Source organism: Dendropsophus ebraccatus, chromosome 1 (genome assembly GCF_027789765.1).
Source record: "Dendropsophus ebraccatus isolate aDenEbr1 chromosome 1, aDenEbr1.pat, whole genome shotgun sequence".
NCBI lineage: Eukaryota > Metazoa > Chordata > Amphibia > Anura > Hylidae > Dendropsophus > Dendropsophus ebraccatus.
In genome coordinates, this window is record NC_091454.1 from 56,737,438 (window position 1) to 56,756,439 (window position 19,002).

A 19,002-nucleotide genomic window follows, 5' to 3' on the forward strand; every position below is an offset into this window, starting at 1 on the left:
TAATGACAAATATATTGACAAATGTATGGCTACATGTACTATTAGTTACATGTCTCACAACAAACACTTCAACTTCCAGATAACTTCTGACAAGTCATAGACACATGTCAGAAGTTGAGATCATTGGGGGTACAGCTCCTGAGACCCCACTGATCACTACAATAAATTATCTGAGTGTTGTGCCCTGTCGTAAGTCAAGTACACGGGCTACAGACTAAATGAAGGTTTCATAGACCTTCACTGCATCTATACACGGCAAGCATTTTATATATGTGTCTAAATCTTAGTCAAGCAGTAAACCACAACCACTTTTCACTCAAGTTTTACAAATGCTATAAATAAAGGTCACATTGATAAAGACCTATGTGTCCCCAAGCAATTGTAACAATAAACATCTCTATAGAGATTCCTCCTGAGAATGATGAATCCTAATACAACTGCCACTGACCTGTGCAGCCAATCGCTTCTTCTCTTCCTGCTTCGCTTGCTGCTCCACCTTTGTTTTTTGTTCTGGTGTTAAATATTTTTCAACTTTTATCTTTGGTCACATAAAAAAGTTTGTAGTTACTTGAACAGCCACAAGTATTCTCACTACACAAAATGAATGTCAATATAACTTTCCAAACATAACATTTTATAGATACAATGTGCTAAACTGCCTTTGGCGTACAGAATTCTTGCAGTGTTACCTGTTTCATCCCAACTCAGCTTCATTCTTAAGTTAACTACTGCAGCTGGGTCATGTCATTCCCAGTCGGGCAACCAGAAAATTACTTGCGCTATTGTGCAGATAGGATGTCACTCTGGCTTGGGTTACTGATGATTACGTCATCACCTATTAGATCCCTCCTGGCAGCTCTCAGACCCCTTCCCACCCAGCTCTGCCTCCTTGTTCCTCTTTATGTCCCCCCATACACAGAATGCAGCTGAATATAGAAGGTCTAGCTTCTCTGAGATATCAGGAGAGAAGTAATATAGTTGGTGAGTCCATAAACTGATCAGCTGCAGAGTTATAATACTGCCATGGTCACACTGCCTGTCTCTGCTATATGTTGTGGGCAGTTTCCTGTGTGATGCAGCCTGATACTGATCGTTCCAGTGTGTAAGAGCTGAAATCCCTCACAAGGGACAGACTGAAGCTGCATCTCATGTAATAATCTGTAGTATGTTATAAGGGACACTATGTCGCTGATCTATCACTTGGCTACACTTACTGATGAGACCCTATCCGTAAAGCCAGAGGCATCATGGGAAATGTGGGCTGCATCTGTAGAGCCATATCAGAGGGGAAATAGGATTTAATATGATAGACAACCTATGCTTGCCACATTGACTAAAATAGGTATATACACGAGAGCAGGAGTTGTGTAGGTCCACTGTGGTCATAAGAAGCACTGCAAAAATGTCTATTTTCTTTCCTATATTTTTTTTACTCAAAGAGGTTTTATCTGTAGTTTAGAATGATCTAGAAATAACCAATCAGTTTAATTTAATGTATAAGCATTAAAAACCTATAGACAGAAGTGCATACTGTTTTCTAGGCTCGTGCCACAAGCACAAAGTGTGATAATCCTGGTGCATGAAATCACTATGCAACTTGGGAGTTTGGGAGGAAATCCTTGAAAAGAATGCTATTTAATACCTATAACCTCTGACCTGCTTTCGCCTTTATGAAAAAATAAAATACCAAAACAAGTTACCTCCGAATCATCTACAGTGAGGGCTCTTTCTGGCTTTTCACTATCTGTAAATTTTGGTTCTAATAGTTTCTCTTGTATATTTAACTCAGACATTATGTCCAAGATTCTCTGATTCCTTTCATTCACACGAGTGACTTCTTGTTCTTTCTGTCTGTAGGCCACTTCGAACTCTTTGTTAAAGCTTGTCTTCACATTATAGATAATATCCTGCAGGATAAAAATGGATATCAATGAGTTGCCTGTTTTTAACCCCTGCCAGGCAGGGCTGTATTTGCCGTCTGAGGGTGTGTGCCATATAGGTTTAATAAGCACATCTTTATTATTAAAGTCTGCTCCCTCCATCACCAGCAGCAACACTGCCTTCACATTTACAATTTTTACAGGACAGGGTGCTTTTACTGTCTAGGCAGACACAGCTTGCCTCTGTGCACACATACCAAGGTGCACAGTATAGACCATGTGCATGAGCAGGATGGCTGCAGTCACTGCCTGCAAAAGTGACCTGTACAGATCAGGCTTAGCTAAAGTAGGACATTTCATTGTTTAAAGACATTGTTAAAGTATAATTTAGAAAAACTTTGATATGCCACAAGGGCAGTGCTCTAATGCCAGCTTCACAAAAGTGCGGCCAATGTTTACATGTGCGTCCGTTTAAGGGTAAGTTCACACTTACCGGAACCGCAGCGTATTTTCATTTAAATAACTGAACGCAGCATCAAATCAAATCAAATCTGCAGTATCAAATCTGCTGCGGATCTGCTGTAGATCTTCTGCGGATCCTATAGGTGTAAACGCACCCTTAAGGACGCAAATCCTGGCCTGACCACATTTATAAATGCATAATGCATAACATGTAATAATGGCCATTTGCAGGCATCTAGCTCTCACCTGCAGTAATATAATTTGGTTAATTTTTTCCTCTCGGCTGTGCATCTCCAGCTGGCTGTACAAGTTGGAGGTATTTCCACCATACTGATCACTCAGGCTGCCAATCAGAGATGTGGTGTCATGACTTTTCTCTGTCTCCTCTTCCACTTCTTCTTCCTCTTCTGTTCCAATTTTTGCCTGAACCTCAACAATTTCCTTTCTGATCTAAAGTTAAAGTTATTATTCATCATCAATGAGTGAATGTATAAAAATTGCAAACTTTCATCTGGGGCTCCATGCACACGGCCATCTGTGTAACACAAATCCTGAATATCTACAAGCCCATACTGACTTCAGTGTCTCACAGGGGAAGTACACAGTGATACACTTTGCGTCAGTTTGTATTATGAATGAGTAGTGCACTGTACATAATACCTTACTACAGATTTACAAAATAGCTGACATTATAGTGGATTGTAGATTGGGTCGACATGTAATAAAAGACCCAAGTCAAGTAAAGAGATAATAACCTAACTAACTATACAACAACTATACTAGGTATACTAGAAGGCTATATATACTATAGACTTTGGTCAGTATTTTTTCCACCAAAATTAGGAGTGGGGTGAAAACAGACACAGTGCAAATCTTTCTATTATGAAAATTTAGGCTACAAATCCTGCCAAAATACTGACCAAAATATTATGTGGGAACATATCGGAAAGTGTACAGGAACACCCCTGTAATACAGATTAGAAGACAGCAAAAAAGATAGATAGATAGATAGATAGATAGATAGATAGATAGATAGATAGATAGATAGATAGATAGGAGATAGATAGATAGATAGATAGATAGATAGGAGATAGATAGATAGATAGATTGATAGATAGATAGATGATAGATAGATAGATAGATAGATAGATAGATAGATAGATAATATATAGATAGATAGATAGGAGATAGATAGATAGATAGATAGATAGATAGATAGATAGATAGATAGATAGATAGATAGATAGAATAAGGATTACTACAAATAAAATGACTTTCTGTTTGCATTTATCTGTGGGTTGATCCCATCTTTGGCATGAACTGCATGGAAGCACTGAAGTCACTATTTAGCCCCACATGTTCCTCCACTAAATTGGTTGGTCCACTACCTTGTCTGTGCACTACTGATAATATTACTTGTCAGTGTTTGATCATTGACAGCAGAGAGTTGATTGAAAAATCTGTAATGGTGAAAGTATTGTTAATTTTACTTTACTTTTCGATCAACAGATTCCGTCTTCTTGACATTTAACACTCTAGCAATATCTTCCAATTCCTTTGCTGTACGTTCTTTCAAAGGATAGTTTGTCACTTCTTGTTCTGTATGAAAAGACTTCAAATAACAGTAGATAAGTAAGACATATAAAAGAGAACCTGAGTAACACTGCAACTCTGGAGACCCCGTGCGGATCAGGGAACAGAGCTATGGCGCCCTAAAGGGGTTATCCAGCGCTACAAAAACATGGCCACTTTTGCCCCAGTCTTGTCTCCAGTTCAGGTGTGGTTTGCAATTAAGTTCCATTTACTTCAATAGAACTGAGTTTCAAACCCCAACCCCATCTGGAGACAAGACTGGTGCAAACATGGCCATGTATTTGTAGCACTGGATAACCTCTTAAATGTAATGTTATTATTATTGGAGATTCGAACATTTTAGCAAGAGTTTTGTGATAATGATCAGAGTTTTAAATACCCATGAACTAAGCATAAGCATAAACTATATTTACCACAATAGAGCGTCCTGTCACTGACATTGAATCCCAGCATTCTTTTTTTATGATTTCCCGTAAATATTGTTTGGACAAATTCTCCAGCTCGATTTCTTTCTGAACCTTTTAAAAACATAAAAAAGAGTGTTAGTTCCTGATTTCACTGCAAATCTGTGTGATGTGTGAGGGGACACAACATTTGGGGACACAGTAACAATACAGTAAGTTGAATATCTCAGCACAGAAACATATGATACTTACTCTTTCCACTTCCTGTTCACTTTCAGCTCGGAGCCTTTCCTGCTCTTCTGTATCTAAGTTAAATTCTTGTTGGTCCAACTTTTCAATGTCAGGTAAGGATTCGTTCTCTCGCATCATAGCTTGTATCTGACAAACACACAAGAATGTGAGAACCTAGGTACTGTATATAATATCAGCTATTTTTTACCAAAAACCTTTTGATATGACCAAAATTGTGCAATGAGATTTAGGCAGTACGGTGTTATATGTACAAGTGTTTTATAATTTTTCTATTGCTGCATACCATGAGGGGCTTTCCTTATATCTAATAGTCAGCAAATAATGCCTGGTAATTAGTGAACAAACTTGTTGAACATTCTGGTTCATCCAAACCCCAACACTCAGCATTTGACTCCCAGGGGTGGTTGGATGAAACCCTAGGGAGTCTGGGAAAACATGGATACAGCTATAACCTCTCCCTGTATGCAGCAATAAGAGTTCCCTCATCACTAGTAGTAACACATCTGCTAAGAATGCAAAAAGTACAAGAGTTAATTAGTTGAATTAATAGTTGCATGAAATAAAAAAATAATACAAGAAACTACAATGAAGCAATTATTCAGGATCTCCATTATTGATGATTTATTTTTAGTTGTCATGGAAAACACAGGACTTCTTAAAAAAAAAAAAGAGACTAATCTGAGCGCTCGCAGAGACACATTGAACCATGAAACTCTGTACTGGCCAAGAATTATATGTTTAGTCTCTTTATTCAACCAGCACAAGACAAAAAAAATCTGCCTTCAGTAGACTGGACCTGGATTTCTGGTAAGTATAGCTTTGTTTTACAGCATGATAACAAAAAATAAATAATGAATGTATATTACTGTTCATTTAGATTTTGAAAGTTATAACAACAGTGACACTTTAAAGGGAAGAATCTAACCTGTCGTTACATTCCCATACAACAGGGGACACTGAGGAAGAAGGTTGTTTTCTTACCTACATCCTCAGCACTGTTTTCCTGCAATCTTGCATTCCATAAATATATAAATTGGGTGTCTCCCAATAATAATACATAATGCATTTAGTAACAGATGCTTTTTGAAATAATACAAAATATCCTTACTTTCTGCCTCAGTTCTTTTATGCCATTCTTGAGGCTCTTCTTTTGGTCAGCATATTTCTTCTCCTCTTCTTTTATAGCCTTTGTATATGTATCATAAGAAATAAATAATTATTAATACATAGAATTTTCATGTAATATACTCTCCAAGTGTTAGTACCTTCGATGCAGTAGCCTCAGGATACAATATTTTTTATCCCAATGTTGGTCATCATACAAATCATGTAAAACCACATTCAACATACAATGCTACAGGCAGTGCATATCTGTGGCACATAAGATTATATGGATGACTGATAATTCACCCCTACTGCATTAGAACCTTTTAACATGACCCAACTCAGCATGATCAGTAATCATTTGCAGAGACTTTGCAAGGCTCAATCAATTGTGTGGACAGGTCTAATAACTTCATCATCCCTGATATGCGTAAGACCATGAAGTGGCAGACCTCTGCAGGATCTTGGACTGGGTCCATAACAAAATCAAGAGGAGATGTTGTCTCAGCCTTCCTAAGAGGCACATACTCTCCTACACTCACGGACACACTAGTTACAATCTACTCTTCATTTTCACATTGCTTGTCAATGGTTTATAGGCTTGTGGGATGTGGGATAAAATGTGGGAAGTGGGAGTCGTAATAGCATCTATGATAATTAATATATGATCATTAATATAACAAAAAGTTGGTAGAAATGGTCTAGTTCATTCCACTATTACACTTACTTCAGCAAATTTGTGATCAAGCCAAGTAGGATCTGGAGATTGCACTACTGAGGAGGTGGTGTAGCTGTCATCCTGCTCAGTCACCTCAACACTTAGCTGGCTTTCCTAAATAAAGATTACAGTATTAATAATAGTATCAAACAAATCTCAGACAAACCCAGTCTAGACTGTGCTAATAACATTAATAACGGTACTGGTATCCAGCTATTTAAGTGTGAGAAGAATTCCCTGTGTCACTCTGACATAGTTATCTAATTTAACAGTGTACCTCTTTGTCTTGCACAAGTGGAATATCCAAATCAGGGGTCCATGATGGCATTTTCCGTAAAGCTTCATCCTCGGCAGATGTAGTATCTCGAAGGAAAATACTCAGAGTCCGACCATATTCAAAGGCTTCATTGACTGCTTTTTTTGCAGGATGTCTGCAAACACAATAGAACATCATACACAATTATTATACCATATTTTGCCCAAACAAACATAAAGTATACTTGATACTTATATAAATAATAATAATATATCATAATATATAATAAGCACAACATACAGGAATACTGTATACAAGTATCTTGGCTGCCTGGTTTTGTAAGATTGACCATTCAAAATTGTGACAGTATACTATGCCATGGCAGTGCTGGAGAATGTGCACTGGGCTGAACTGACTTTGCGGGGCTGCCAATTTACACAGTACTAGACTGCATATTCTGGAAAAAGGGGTTACTGATGCACTGGGTTTACTATGTGCTATAGGAGCATAAGGGGTCTCCCCTTTTGTTCGCATAAGCTACTGGGAAGCTGCTTGAAACAACAGTGCCTATTTAAAGGGTTTTGGGGAACCTTTAAAAAAAAACCTCACAGGCGGAGACCAGGAAGATAAAGGGACACATTTATCAAATTCACAGGGCACATTACCGCTTAGGCCAGTGACTGGCTGCAGTGCTACATGCACAAACCAATGGAAAACTCCATTAATGTGCCATCACAGTCAATAAAATGTAAATGGGCCAGTTCTTGTTTAAGACCTACCTCCACATCAGGCAAACAACTGCACCATCTCCCACCCCTGTGGTAATGAGTGTATGTCCATCTAAAGAAAATGCCATTGAGCCAATGCCTCCTGTGAGGTACGAATGACCACATACCTGAGCATAGGTTTCCTGGAAAACAGTAGATTTACCAGAGATTGTGGAGAAATCACAAAGAAGACATGTAAACATAGAAAATGTTATGATCCTTTTCATTTCAAATGAAAAGAAAGGTGAGCTCCACTTGGAGAGTTAGGCCTTGTTCACACATTGTAAGATGGCGGCTGTATGTGCAGTTAACCCCAAACGGTGCTGCAGTGCTGGCCGGATGAACATCACTTCTTTCGAATTGCAATGCAGGCACACTCGGGTGTGCCCGCACTCCAATTAACCACAATTCCCACACTTCAATAAGCCATAGGAGACAATGTAAAGTACGGCTCTAGCACAGTCAATTTCGAGTTATTCAATGAATAGCAGCTGCACAAAGTTGTCATGTCAGTTTCCAATGCGGCCGCATGGATTCCCGGCCTTAGTGTATATGGCCGGCATTCCATAGAACACAATGTCATTTGACAATTTTAATAAACAGCATTGGGTGTTGCAATACAAACTTCAACAACGGCCGTTATTTATTAAACCAATACATTGTGTGAACAGGGCCTTAAAGTGTATTATACATCAGTAGTATATGTGACTATCTGACACTGTAGTATACAGGTATTAGGGAAAATTGGCATCTCTGTTGTCCCTCCTAGTTACATAATGGAAATCAAGTTGAATCAACCAAAATATAAAATCACATGCGGACTATATTATGCAGGTACCCTTGTGCCCCTACCCCAGAACATTTGGAAATGTATTTGGAAATGAATTTATAAAAATAAAATGTTGATTCCTATTATTCCTATTCCTACAACTGTGTTACTGCTCAGTTACAATGTCTACAATGAACACTGCACAACCCTTTTGGGTTCACTCTGTGTAGAATTAGATAATGTATGTAATGGTGGAATCATGGGTCCACATAATGATGACTAAAACAATCCTCTGTATTGCAGATGTATTTACTGTACGTACATAAACTTACCAAAGAAGAGGAATCTTTAAGATACAAAATACCATCTGCCGCTGATACCGACAGCCACTTGTGATGAGGAGACAAGCCGAGGACGCCAGGACCCAGCTGACTTCCACAAGCTTTTCTTTCTGCAGGTAGAACTTTAACCGCATCACCAGATGTTTCCTAGAGATAAATGTCCAGAATATTATCCTTTACTATACGTACTGGCGTATATATATGGCATCCATAATACTTAACTATGGGTAGTAATGGTAGACAGACAGCTGTCAGGGGGTACCTGGTTCTGCCCCACTCACAGACAGCATAGTTTTCAATGGACTGAAAGCCGTCTACACAAGAAATGGTATAAGCACTGATCACACTGTAGGAAAATGTATGTTTGCAAGAAGAAAGAAAGATGAAAGCTGAGACACATGTGTCTGCATAGAAGCTGTGTATACAAAACTGTAGGCTATTTTAAAAGGAGACCATTTGCGGTGTTGCTTCATTTTTATAGATGCATTGGAGCAATAAAAATGTGGTTGCAGGAACCCTATGGGCTATGTTCACATACCGTCAAAATGACATCTGTTTTTATTGGCTGGACATCATTTAACAACAAATAAAGTTATATTATTCCCTTAAGGACAGAGCTTAAAATGGCCTAAAGGATTGGGCCAATTTTCAGATTTGCCTTTTTTCCTCCTCGGCTTCTAAGACCCATAACTCTATTATTTTTCCATCTACAGCCATGTAAAGGCTTTTTTTTTTTCAGGAACAGGTGTGCTTTGTAATGGCGCCCTTCAATCCATCAATCCACCATAAAATGAATGACAGAGTCTTTTTTTTTTTTGGGGGGGGGGGGGGGGTAATTACGTAATGCACAGTAAAACTTTATTTTTTTTTGCAAATTAGGTATATTTATAATGCCGCTATTGTGACTCTTGTGACTCGTATAACTATTTTATTTTTTTACCTACGGGCCTGTATGGGGCATAATTTTTTGTGCCATGATCTCTACTTTTTATTTGTATCACATTTGTATAGATCGGACATATTGATCACTGTTTATTTATTTATTTTTATATAAAATGTAATGAAAAATCAGCAATCCTGGCTGTTTTTACCACATTTTATTCACGACGTTCACCGTGCGGTAATAATATTGTTTTATTTTAATAGATCGGACAATTATGCACGTTACGGTATATTATGTGTTTATTTATTTTATTTGGGGGGGGGGGCGTGTTTACGTAATGCACAGTAAAACTTTTTTTTTTTTCAAATTAGGTATATTTATAATGCCGCTATTGTGACTCTTGTGACTCGTATAACGATTTTATTTTTTTACCTACGGGCCTGTATGGGGCATAATTTTTTGTGCCATGATCTCTACTTTTTATTAGTATCACATTTGTATAGATCGGACATATTGATCCCTGTTTATTTATTTATTTGTATATAAAATGTAATGAAAAATCAGCAATCCTGGCTGTTTTTACCACATTTTATTCACGACGTTCACCGTGCAGTAATAATATTGTTTTATTTTAATAGATCGGACAATTATGCACGTTACGGTATATTATGTGTTTATTTATTTTATTATTGATCCCTGTTTATTTATTGATCCCTGTTTATTTATTGATCCCTATTTATTTATTGATCCCTGTTTATTTATTTATTTTTATATAAAATGTAATGAAAAATCAGCAATCCTGGCTGTTTTTACCACATTTTATTCACGACGTTCACCGTGCAGTAATAATATTGTTTTATTTTAATAGATCGGAAAATTATGCACGTTACGGTATATTATGTGTTTATTTATTTTATTATTTTTATGTGTTTTACTTATAAAATGGGAAGGGGGGGTAATGTAGACTTTTATGGGGGGAGGGGCTTTGGGGCATTTTTGAAAACATTCATTTATTTTTTCACACTTTTTTTTTTTTTGCAGTACATTAGATTGTATACACTGATCACTGCTATGCCATAGCATAGCAGGGATCAGTGTTCTCTTCTGCGATCTTCAGATAGAGCCTGCCTGTGGCTATGTTCCCTCTAGGTAAAAATAACAGCCGTTTACTTGGATGACCATCATTTCACTGTAAATAAGGGATGTGATTTTATAATAATGGCCGCTTTTATTCAAATAACATCCATTGTTGTAAAATAACAGCCACCATTTGCCATTAAATGATGGCTGTCTAATAATAATGGCCGTCATTTGGACGGTGTGTAAACATAGCCTAGTTATAATAATATTAGCTAGTCTACCTGTTGACAGTGTTAAGCTACAAGGTATGTTTTGATGCTTTATGGAGTAAAAAAACTAATAAAAGGGAAATAGGATTATCTTTCGGATTTACTGTAGGTTATAAGATGAATATACTAGATAGTACATTCACTGATGCTGATCAAAGCTAAAAGCTTTAGATTTTTTTTCCCTTGATTGCAGGATTGGTGGTAATAATAGAAGAGATGAAATATAGATGAAAAGCAGATGAAATGTACATGAAGTGTTGATAAAATATTAATGAAATGCAGATGAAATGCAAATGAAATTACATGAAATGTTGATAAAATATAGATGAAATACAGATGAAATATAGTTAAAATGTGGACGAAATATGGTGGAGAATATAATAAATGTACACAAAGTATAGCTGAAATGCAGATAAAATGTAGATAAAATATAGGTGAAATGTATGAGAGGTACAGGTGGAATGGAGATGAGGTATATATGAAGATGTAGAAGAAATACAGGTGAAGTATATATGAAATGTAGATAAAATACAGGTGAAGTATATATGAAATATAGAAGAAATACAGGTGAAGTATACATGAAATATAGGTAAAATATAGGTGCAGTACAGATGAAATGTACCTTTGGCAGCACAAACTTGTAGATAAACGTGGAGTCATTGCAGTAACCATAGACTGCATTGCCATTGCTTCCTAGAACAGCTGAAAATAAAGGCTGCTCCACCTTGTATTGGTGCCTTTGAATCATGGTATCTTTAAACATTCCACGCTGATCAATAATTTCATTGGGACCTATTACAAAGAAACAGATCACTATTCAACACAGCATTAGGAGGAGGAACGTTTGTAATCTCCTCTGTGTTATTTGTCTAATACAATTGTTTACTAACCTATATGATTTCACACAGGATTTACTAAACTGACTGCAGAGTGATTGTCATTACAAATAACTTTTGTCAATGCAGCAGGCAGCAGTGTACTTGACTCCCCAGCTGCCTGCTAGTTCCATCACTTTACCCTCATAGGCTATGTTCACACAACGTTTTTTCAGCTCCGTTTAAAATAACGTCCGTTATTTTGAGTCTAAAATAACGGACGTTATTTAGCTGCCTGGCCTCCCCTTAGTGCACTGACGGGTGTTTGAACATTATTCTAGTTTGGGGTTCCTAATTGGACTTTGGATGCGGCTTAATTAAAAAGTACATTGAATTTATTAGTAAAAACGGAGACAGAACGATGACAAAAGGAAAACTGTGTGTGAACTAAAAATAAAAAACGTCCGCTGTTTGCAAAAGACGTCCGAAAATAATGATCATGTTCATTATTTTGACGCCCGTGGCAAAAACGTCCGTTATTCAATACGCTGGGTGTATTGGACGTCTGTCTTCCCATTGACTTCAATGCATTGCATTACAGTCAGTTAAATCTCTGCAAAAACGGACGTCATTCTAAATATGAAAATCGGACACCTTTTTAATATTTTTGATGTTATGTGAACATAGCCACAGACTATAATGAAGCAAAAGTGTTGAATTTACCTGGTGGCCGGACAGTGCCCATGCCCCACCCCCAGTGTCCTCCATAGGCATATACAAGCTCAGTGGTGGACACTGGGGGCGGGGCACGGTCAGCCATTTTATGGACAGACTCAACATAGAGCAGGGCAGCACAGCCTGGAGGAGGGAAGTATGTGAGTACAGTTACTAATACTATATACTGAACTATTTTACTATAAAGTGTCCAACCCCTTTAAGCTTGGTTTGTATATGCAGAGTTTAACCAAGAGGTGACAGACACTGGACCTGATTTATCAAGATTGGCAGGTTTTCAAAATCCACTACACATTAGAGTTTTAATTTCTCATCCTTGTAGATTTATTATGTGCTTTTTTGCCCTGTGTAACTACTTGCGCCATTTTGCAACAAACTGCACCATATCATCAATGTGAAAACTAATTAATTTGGTCAACTCAGTGCAAAATAAATGTGATAAAAACTGAAGAAAAATTCATAGTAAATATGTCAGGAGTCGGAATAAAGGACATGACTTCCTATCAGGTTTCTGAGCTGCTTTGTTTGACTAAAAATCAAGGAAAACATGAGGAACACTTGATAAATCTGTCAGGAGAAAGCAGAACCTGCTAAAAAAAAGTTAAAAAAATATATGTATATATTTAGTTACATTGTTTAACACTACCACCTCCCTGACCCTGCTTCCACACTGCTCTTCATCACTCCTATTTTTTGTAATACTGAATATTCACACCAGCAGCCACTAGAGGAGGCTCGCAAGTATCTTTCAAGATCTGCACAGATATCCTTGGCAGAGAAGGCGGCACTCTGTCTGCTGTCCTTTGACAATGTTACCTTTTTTAACTTCCTTTGTCTTTATGCTAGAGGGTCACAGTGACCAGCAGTATGCAGACCATTGTATTTTTCATTTTATATGTAACTAAATAAATATGGGATCACAAAGAATAGTTCAGTTAATAATAAACAGAACAGACACAGTGATTTTAGCATACAGTTTGTCTAATAAAGTAGAGATCTAAACCCTGTATTTAAAGATATATAAAATACAAAGGTATGAAGATAAGTGAGTGAGTTAGATACTGTTCATGGTACTTTATATATGCTCTTACTGTGCAAGACTTTCAGAGCCAGAGAAAACAGTTCCAGCTGGGTGCCTCCCTCCTCTTCATCCTTGTCCCCGGAGGGACAGACAAGTGCCAGGGCTTTAATTTGCTGTGAGTCCACTGAGCTTAGTAATGACAATGAGAGAATATCTCCGCCAACCACTGCAAACAAGAGAAAACAAGATGTTTACATGTGAAAACTTAGAATGATCATAAACTATTATTTTTCTTTTGCAATCACCAGAAATGGACATTTAGCAATTTTTGAGCAGGTGTCACTTATTACACACTGAGCATATTCTTGCATTCCTTGTGGAAAATTTACTATTAAGCATACATGCATTGATCATTTTGAACAACTTTTTGTTCAAATTTTGCTTAAAACAGTTTGGTGTAACACAGTGCAATTTCTTTTACAAAAATTTAAATAATCGCACACAATAAATTACACAAAAAATTTAGCTAATCTGAAACCACACCCCCTCCTAGCACAAAAAAACGGAGAAATGGAGTAAACTGGGGTAATTTTACTTGATAAATTATGCACAAAAATACACTGTGTGCAAAAAGAACAGCACAAACATGTTGAAACCTATGCCTCTTAGCATATATAATCAGGTACACAACATGCAGGTACACACTGGATGCAGAATAAGTGAATGTGCAAAAGTTTATCACATAGAAAATGTGTGCACAAATTACTGGTTATATCGTATAGCACATATAACCAGAAATTTGGCCACACATTTTGTATGATAGGCTGTTGCTAGTATGGATCTGTGGAGTCCGAACAGTGTGGAACTGGAGTTTCTTTACTAGGTGCAGTGTTGGTTGTTTTTTGTACAATGTGCAAGAGTTACCATGACTGGATGTTCTGGACACAGAACAGTTAATTTGTAGAGTAAGAGCCATAAACCTTTTGAAGTGTTGGTAAAGAATTTTTATTACATGGTATATGGAGGGGGCTAAAATCTTACAGAGGAGAGACACATTGGCCACCAAAGCCTGTTTTATGACGTTATAAAGCATAGACTGATGGACATCTGTTAATCCAGACTGAACATCCCCCACCTATAATGTAGGGAATTAAGAGACGGTGAACAGTTAATATCCCTGGTACTTTTCCAAATGTTTATTGTCTCATTGCCTATTAGGAAACAACAACATTTTCCTAATAAACTAGATGCAGTTCTAGAAATCCAAACCAGACAATGGGAATATACAAACATGATTTTACCAACAGACATTGGTTCACAGCACAGGGGTAAGACCTAGGGCTCTATTACACCAAGCGATTATCATCTGTACTTCGCCGATTACCGACTGTTCTGGACGATAATCGTTTGGTTTAATAGGTCATGTTAAAAGTTAACAGTCAGCTGATATGCACAATTTTGGCTGCTTGTTGCCTTTCAAAGTGATCACGACAGCGATGGTCTGCTGCCTGTCACTCCATGCAGACCTCCGCTCTCTTCAATGGGCCACATAGACGATCTAGGGATCGTTTGGGCAGCCCCTTCTGCACCTCAACACCGCAATGCTGTCTGTCTGTGTGTGTATTAGCACAGACAGCGAAAGGGGAACAAAAAGGAAGCAAACGCTGAGCTGACAGGTCGGCGCTTGCTTCCTCCTCTTATTGTGCCGTATAATACAGCCCTAAGTCTGAACTGTGTCCTCCTATTTATTTATTTCCTAGCCTAAAGGAGCAGGAGAACCTCCACAGATGATAGTCCAGCTTACCTATGCAACAAATCACATTGGTCTGAGCAAAGATTCCATGTTTGCTGTACCACCTTGTAGACAGATTAATCCAAGAAAGGTAATCCCCCCCCAAAAAAATATTTTATTACATCGTCAATCAATGTGTACAAAAAAACAATGTGTTTCTGGTGGCTACACGCTTATGGTTCCTGGTGTAATAAGATGGATTTTTGTTTCTTTTCTAATGAAGCCTTTCTAATTGTAATGCTCCCGCTGGTTAACCCCATAATTGAGTCAAAGTGTTTAGGTATTGCCTGTAATTTTATTGTGCTTTATTGTTGAACTGCCTAATTTTTTATGTAATCTGAGTGTAAGGTGAATAGGAATAGATTAACCCTTTGCAGCCACACCTACGTCACATCCTGGGGGGGGGGGGGTGTATGTATGCGACGTCAAAGGATCTTACAGTCCAGCCATGTATTAGGCATCTGTATCTTCTATGTAGTCATTATATAACGGCATGTTTTGCAGCTGCTCACATTGCAAGGGTGGGTTTCTTTCTGCATATCAGCAGGCAATAAACTTCTGATTATTATGCTACTTACTAATAATAATAATTATTATTGTAATTATATAACATATCCCACGTCAACAGATTTTATTTTTCAGATGGCCATCATTGTGTAGGAGGATGGGATAATTTTTCCCCAAACATAGAAAGTTCATCTTCTGCAAGCAGTCCCTCAGATATGGCAGTATGTGTTCCAGGAGATGGGGATGAACACCATCTTAAAAGCACAAGGATACCATCCCATTTATACCAGGAAATCACTACAGACACAGACAAGAAAACAATCCTTTATCTCTGGTAGTGACCGTGAACCCATATTTAGAGATACTAGTAACTGTGAGAAAATTACATCCTACACAAGAATGACTGTCTGAAGATAATATTCCCAGACCTTCCCCAGCTTTCTTAAAGAGAACCCCAAATCAGAGGAGCATTAGTATCAGGAGATGTTACTGTCCTGTGATGCACATAATGGAATGTATCCCCGCAATGTAAGGAGCTTCCCATATAATAATTACCGTCAGGATTTATCCTATACCGCACACCTGATACTGTGCACAGGGGGGGGGGGGGGGGATTTATTAATGGTTTTGGCTTTGGTGTGAAATTGTTGCAAATTGTTGAGGGTTATAGCGCCGGCAGCGAGCTCCCTCTCGTCGCCCCATGTAATAGGGGCTTTATTTGCGCAAAGATGTGCAAAGCTCCTTCTGAAAACACTGAGCAGAAGTAGATATTCAAATGGTCAGCGACCACCTCATCTCATTCATCTCGTCAATAAATGTATTCTCCTCATTACTTACTTTTGTAATGCCGCCGTTTTTTTTCCTACCTGTTACTAATATATCTAAATATCAATGTTGGCATTTCTTCCTTTTTGAAGCTTTAGCGGCTTTTATAATCTGCTTTGCCTCCTCCTATCTGATTGTTTACATCTCGCTGTCAGCTATACTTCAAGACCCTTTATACCTCCTATAAGATAACTTCTAGTTTCTCTTATTGAGAGCAACTGGCTAACATGGTACTAAACATTTTCTATTTTACAATGTAAAACTATACAACAACTCAATATTTAGAGCTTCATGATACAGATATCACTCCATTACCTGTGTATCCTAGAACCTGGAATGAACTTGATGGTCTTGCATCTAGAATGAATATGTGTCCATCTGCAGCTCCAGTGACAAGAACATTTCCTTTCTGATCAAAGCTAATAAAAGGAAACAGGAAATAATCTACAACTACATTCTTATACAAAATGATTGACACTATGTTGTTTTTTTTTTTTTTAATAATGAAACAAATTACTTAGTGGGTGGTCAGAAGGACAATGCAAACAACTCCTTTAAGTTTTATAGCTACAGTTAAAAATTGGATTGCATCGGATGTCAAGCTGCGAGTTCCGCAGCCAAATCCCCTGTGATAATGCTAATACATTACCTGCCCAGGCTCCTGTTTGCTTCTCAGGCTCCCGGCTGTCTGGCGTCAGGGCAGCGTACTAATTGGCTAAACAGGACGTCAGGGAGCCGGGAGCCTGAGAAGCAAGCGGGGGTGCGGCCAGGCAGTATAAGCCCGGCAGCACTGAAAAATCTGCTGTGAGTATATAAAGCCATATAGATTGTAAGCCCTCGTGGGCAGGGTCCTCTTCCCCCATGCCAGTCTGCCATTTCCGCAGCACTTTACAATTCATGTAATGTGTTTTGATCTTGTATTGTTTCTGTTTGTTACCCCCTATCTGTTGTAAAGTGCTCTGGAATTAAGGGCGCTCTATAAATAAATAAATAATAATGCAGTAGAAAATGACAGAGCTGGGTATCGTAAAGAATTTTGTTGCTGAACTCTCAGTTTGAAATCCCCTTTGATCCAGTACGTGTGAAGCTACCCTTAAAGCAGCAAAGGGAGAAGTCTAAATTAAAGGGGTATTCCAATTTAGATATTTATGGCAATCTACAGCCTCCAGCAGTTGCAAACAGGGCAATGGGGGTTTCAGGGCCCTCATGTATGAGATATGCGTGGGTCCCAGAAGTGGAACCTGCATTTTTCAGATATTTATGGCATATCTGATATATGGATATAAAATAAATGTCCATATAGGTATACTTCCTGAGTTCTCTATACCCTAACATTCATTCTCAGTGTTAGACACACACCCTGGCAGCCTCTTTAAATGTAACAGGGCTGGCAACCATGATTAAACTAAGTGAAGTAAAGTAAAGTACTACACCACAGAACTATATAAAACTGTACAGAAGTATTGACTGGAGACTACCACACCGAGTTCCACCTTAGTAACTTTAATCCGTGGTTTAAACTGGCCATATGTTTTTTTTAACTGTCGGGCAAAAGTTATCTCTCCTTTCCTCCCCATAATCATTGATTTTGTGTACGGCCAAACATTCCTGTGCTCTATAAGGGTAGAGGTGGGGTAGGCTGCAGTCCAACTGCTCTGGCAGTGGCTTATCTTTCTAAAAACAAATGGGTCAGACAGTGAAATTCCTTCACGCCTGACCCCTATGTCCACCAGCAATTGCGAGCAGTGAGTTTGGCCGACATAAGTATAAACTGTATGCAGCGGACCTTTACTCATCAAACCTTTTTATTGTATGCATGACATTTAAGAACATGAATTAGGCTTGTGACATGGGAATAACACATCACACATCTCATCATAATAACTCACTGCAGATGTAGAACTGGGACATGATAAAGTCTTTTTTTTGCAATTATTCGAGGAGTTTTCACTTTCACAGCATCAACAAAAAAGATATGGCCACTGGTGCTCCCAATCACGGCATAATGGGAAGATGGGCAGCATGCCAAGCAAGATGCCTAGGAAAAGAAAAGTCAAAGTATCACATGAAGGACAGTGGAAAAAAGGCATTACATCAGAGATATAGAACAATAATAATGCTTCCATACATAAAGAACAAATACCTGTGCATTAATGTGCAACGAGCTGATGTTCGCTCCATCCTCCAGTGACCAAAACTGTACTCCTCCTGACCGTCCAACACTCTTTAAGTAGACAATAATATTTCTTCAGTCATGAAACAGTGTCATTTGTTTAGAATGTTAATAAATATACATTTATTGTTTTCCAGGATTGCCTAAGGCTGCTAACAACTTCTTCAGCCACCAGAAGTCAAATGTGGAAGAATCAGACACTCATCTCTAATGGTTAATACTTACCATATCCTGGATTGGCGCTCTCCCCAACTCACATTATGATTATAATTACCTTCAAACTTGGCAGCCTTAAATTTTAAAGGGGATGTCTGGCCACTTCTTCTTATGTCTAAAAGTGCTCATGCTGGGCAAAA

At 38.1% G+C, this 19,002-nt stretch overlaps 1 protein-coding gene across 2 annotated transcripts in view; it reads right to left on the reverse strand.

The window, feature by feature from the left end:
- CFAP43 (cilia and flagella associated protein 43) overlaps positions 1-19,002 on the reverse strand; it is a 64,626-nt gene that overhangs the window by 15,304 nt on the left and 30,320 nt on the right. For both annotated transcript variants that reach the window (XM_069971396.1, XM_069971403.1), the window contains 16 exons: positions 18,617-18,697; positions 18,363-18,511; positions 16,789-16,892; positions 13,420-13,575; positions 11,401-11,570; positions 8,538-8,693; positions 7,449-7,579; positions 6,691-6,844; positions 6,423-6,527; positions 5,700-5,777; positions 4,592-4,717; positions 4,349-4,453; positions 3,838-3,954; positions 2,589-2,792; positions 1,701-1,907; positions 449-538 (listed from right to left, as the gene is read on the reverse strand). In XM_069971396.1, coding sequence (XP_069827497.1) covers positions 449-538; positions 1,701-1,907; positions 2,589-2,792; positions 3,838-3,954; positions 4,349-4,453; positions 4,592-4,717; positions 5,700-5,777; positions 6,423-6,527; positions 6,691-6,844; positions 7,449-7,579; positions 8,538-8,693; positions 11,401-11,570; positions 13,420-13,575; positions 16,789-16,892; positions 18,363-18,511; positions 18,617-18,697 — 2,133 coding nt within the window. The remainder of the gene's footprint in view (positions 1-448; positions 539-1,700; positions 1,908-2,588; positions 2,793-3,837; positions 3,955-4,348; positions 4,454-4,591; positions 4,718-5,699; positions 5,778-6,422; positions 6,528-6,690; positions 6,845-7,448; positions 7,580-8,537; positions 8,694-11,400; positions 11,571-13,419; positions 13,576-16,788; positions 16,893-18,362; positions 18,512-18,616; positions 18,698-19,002) is intronic.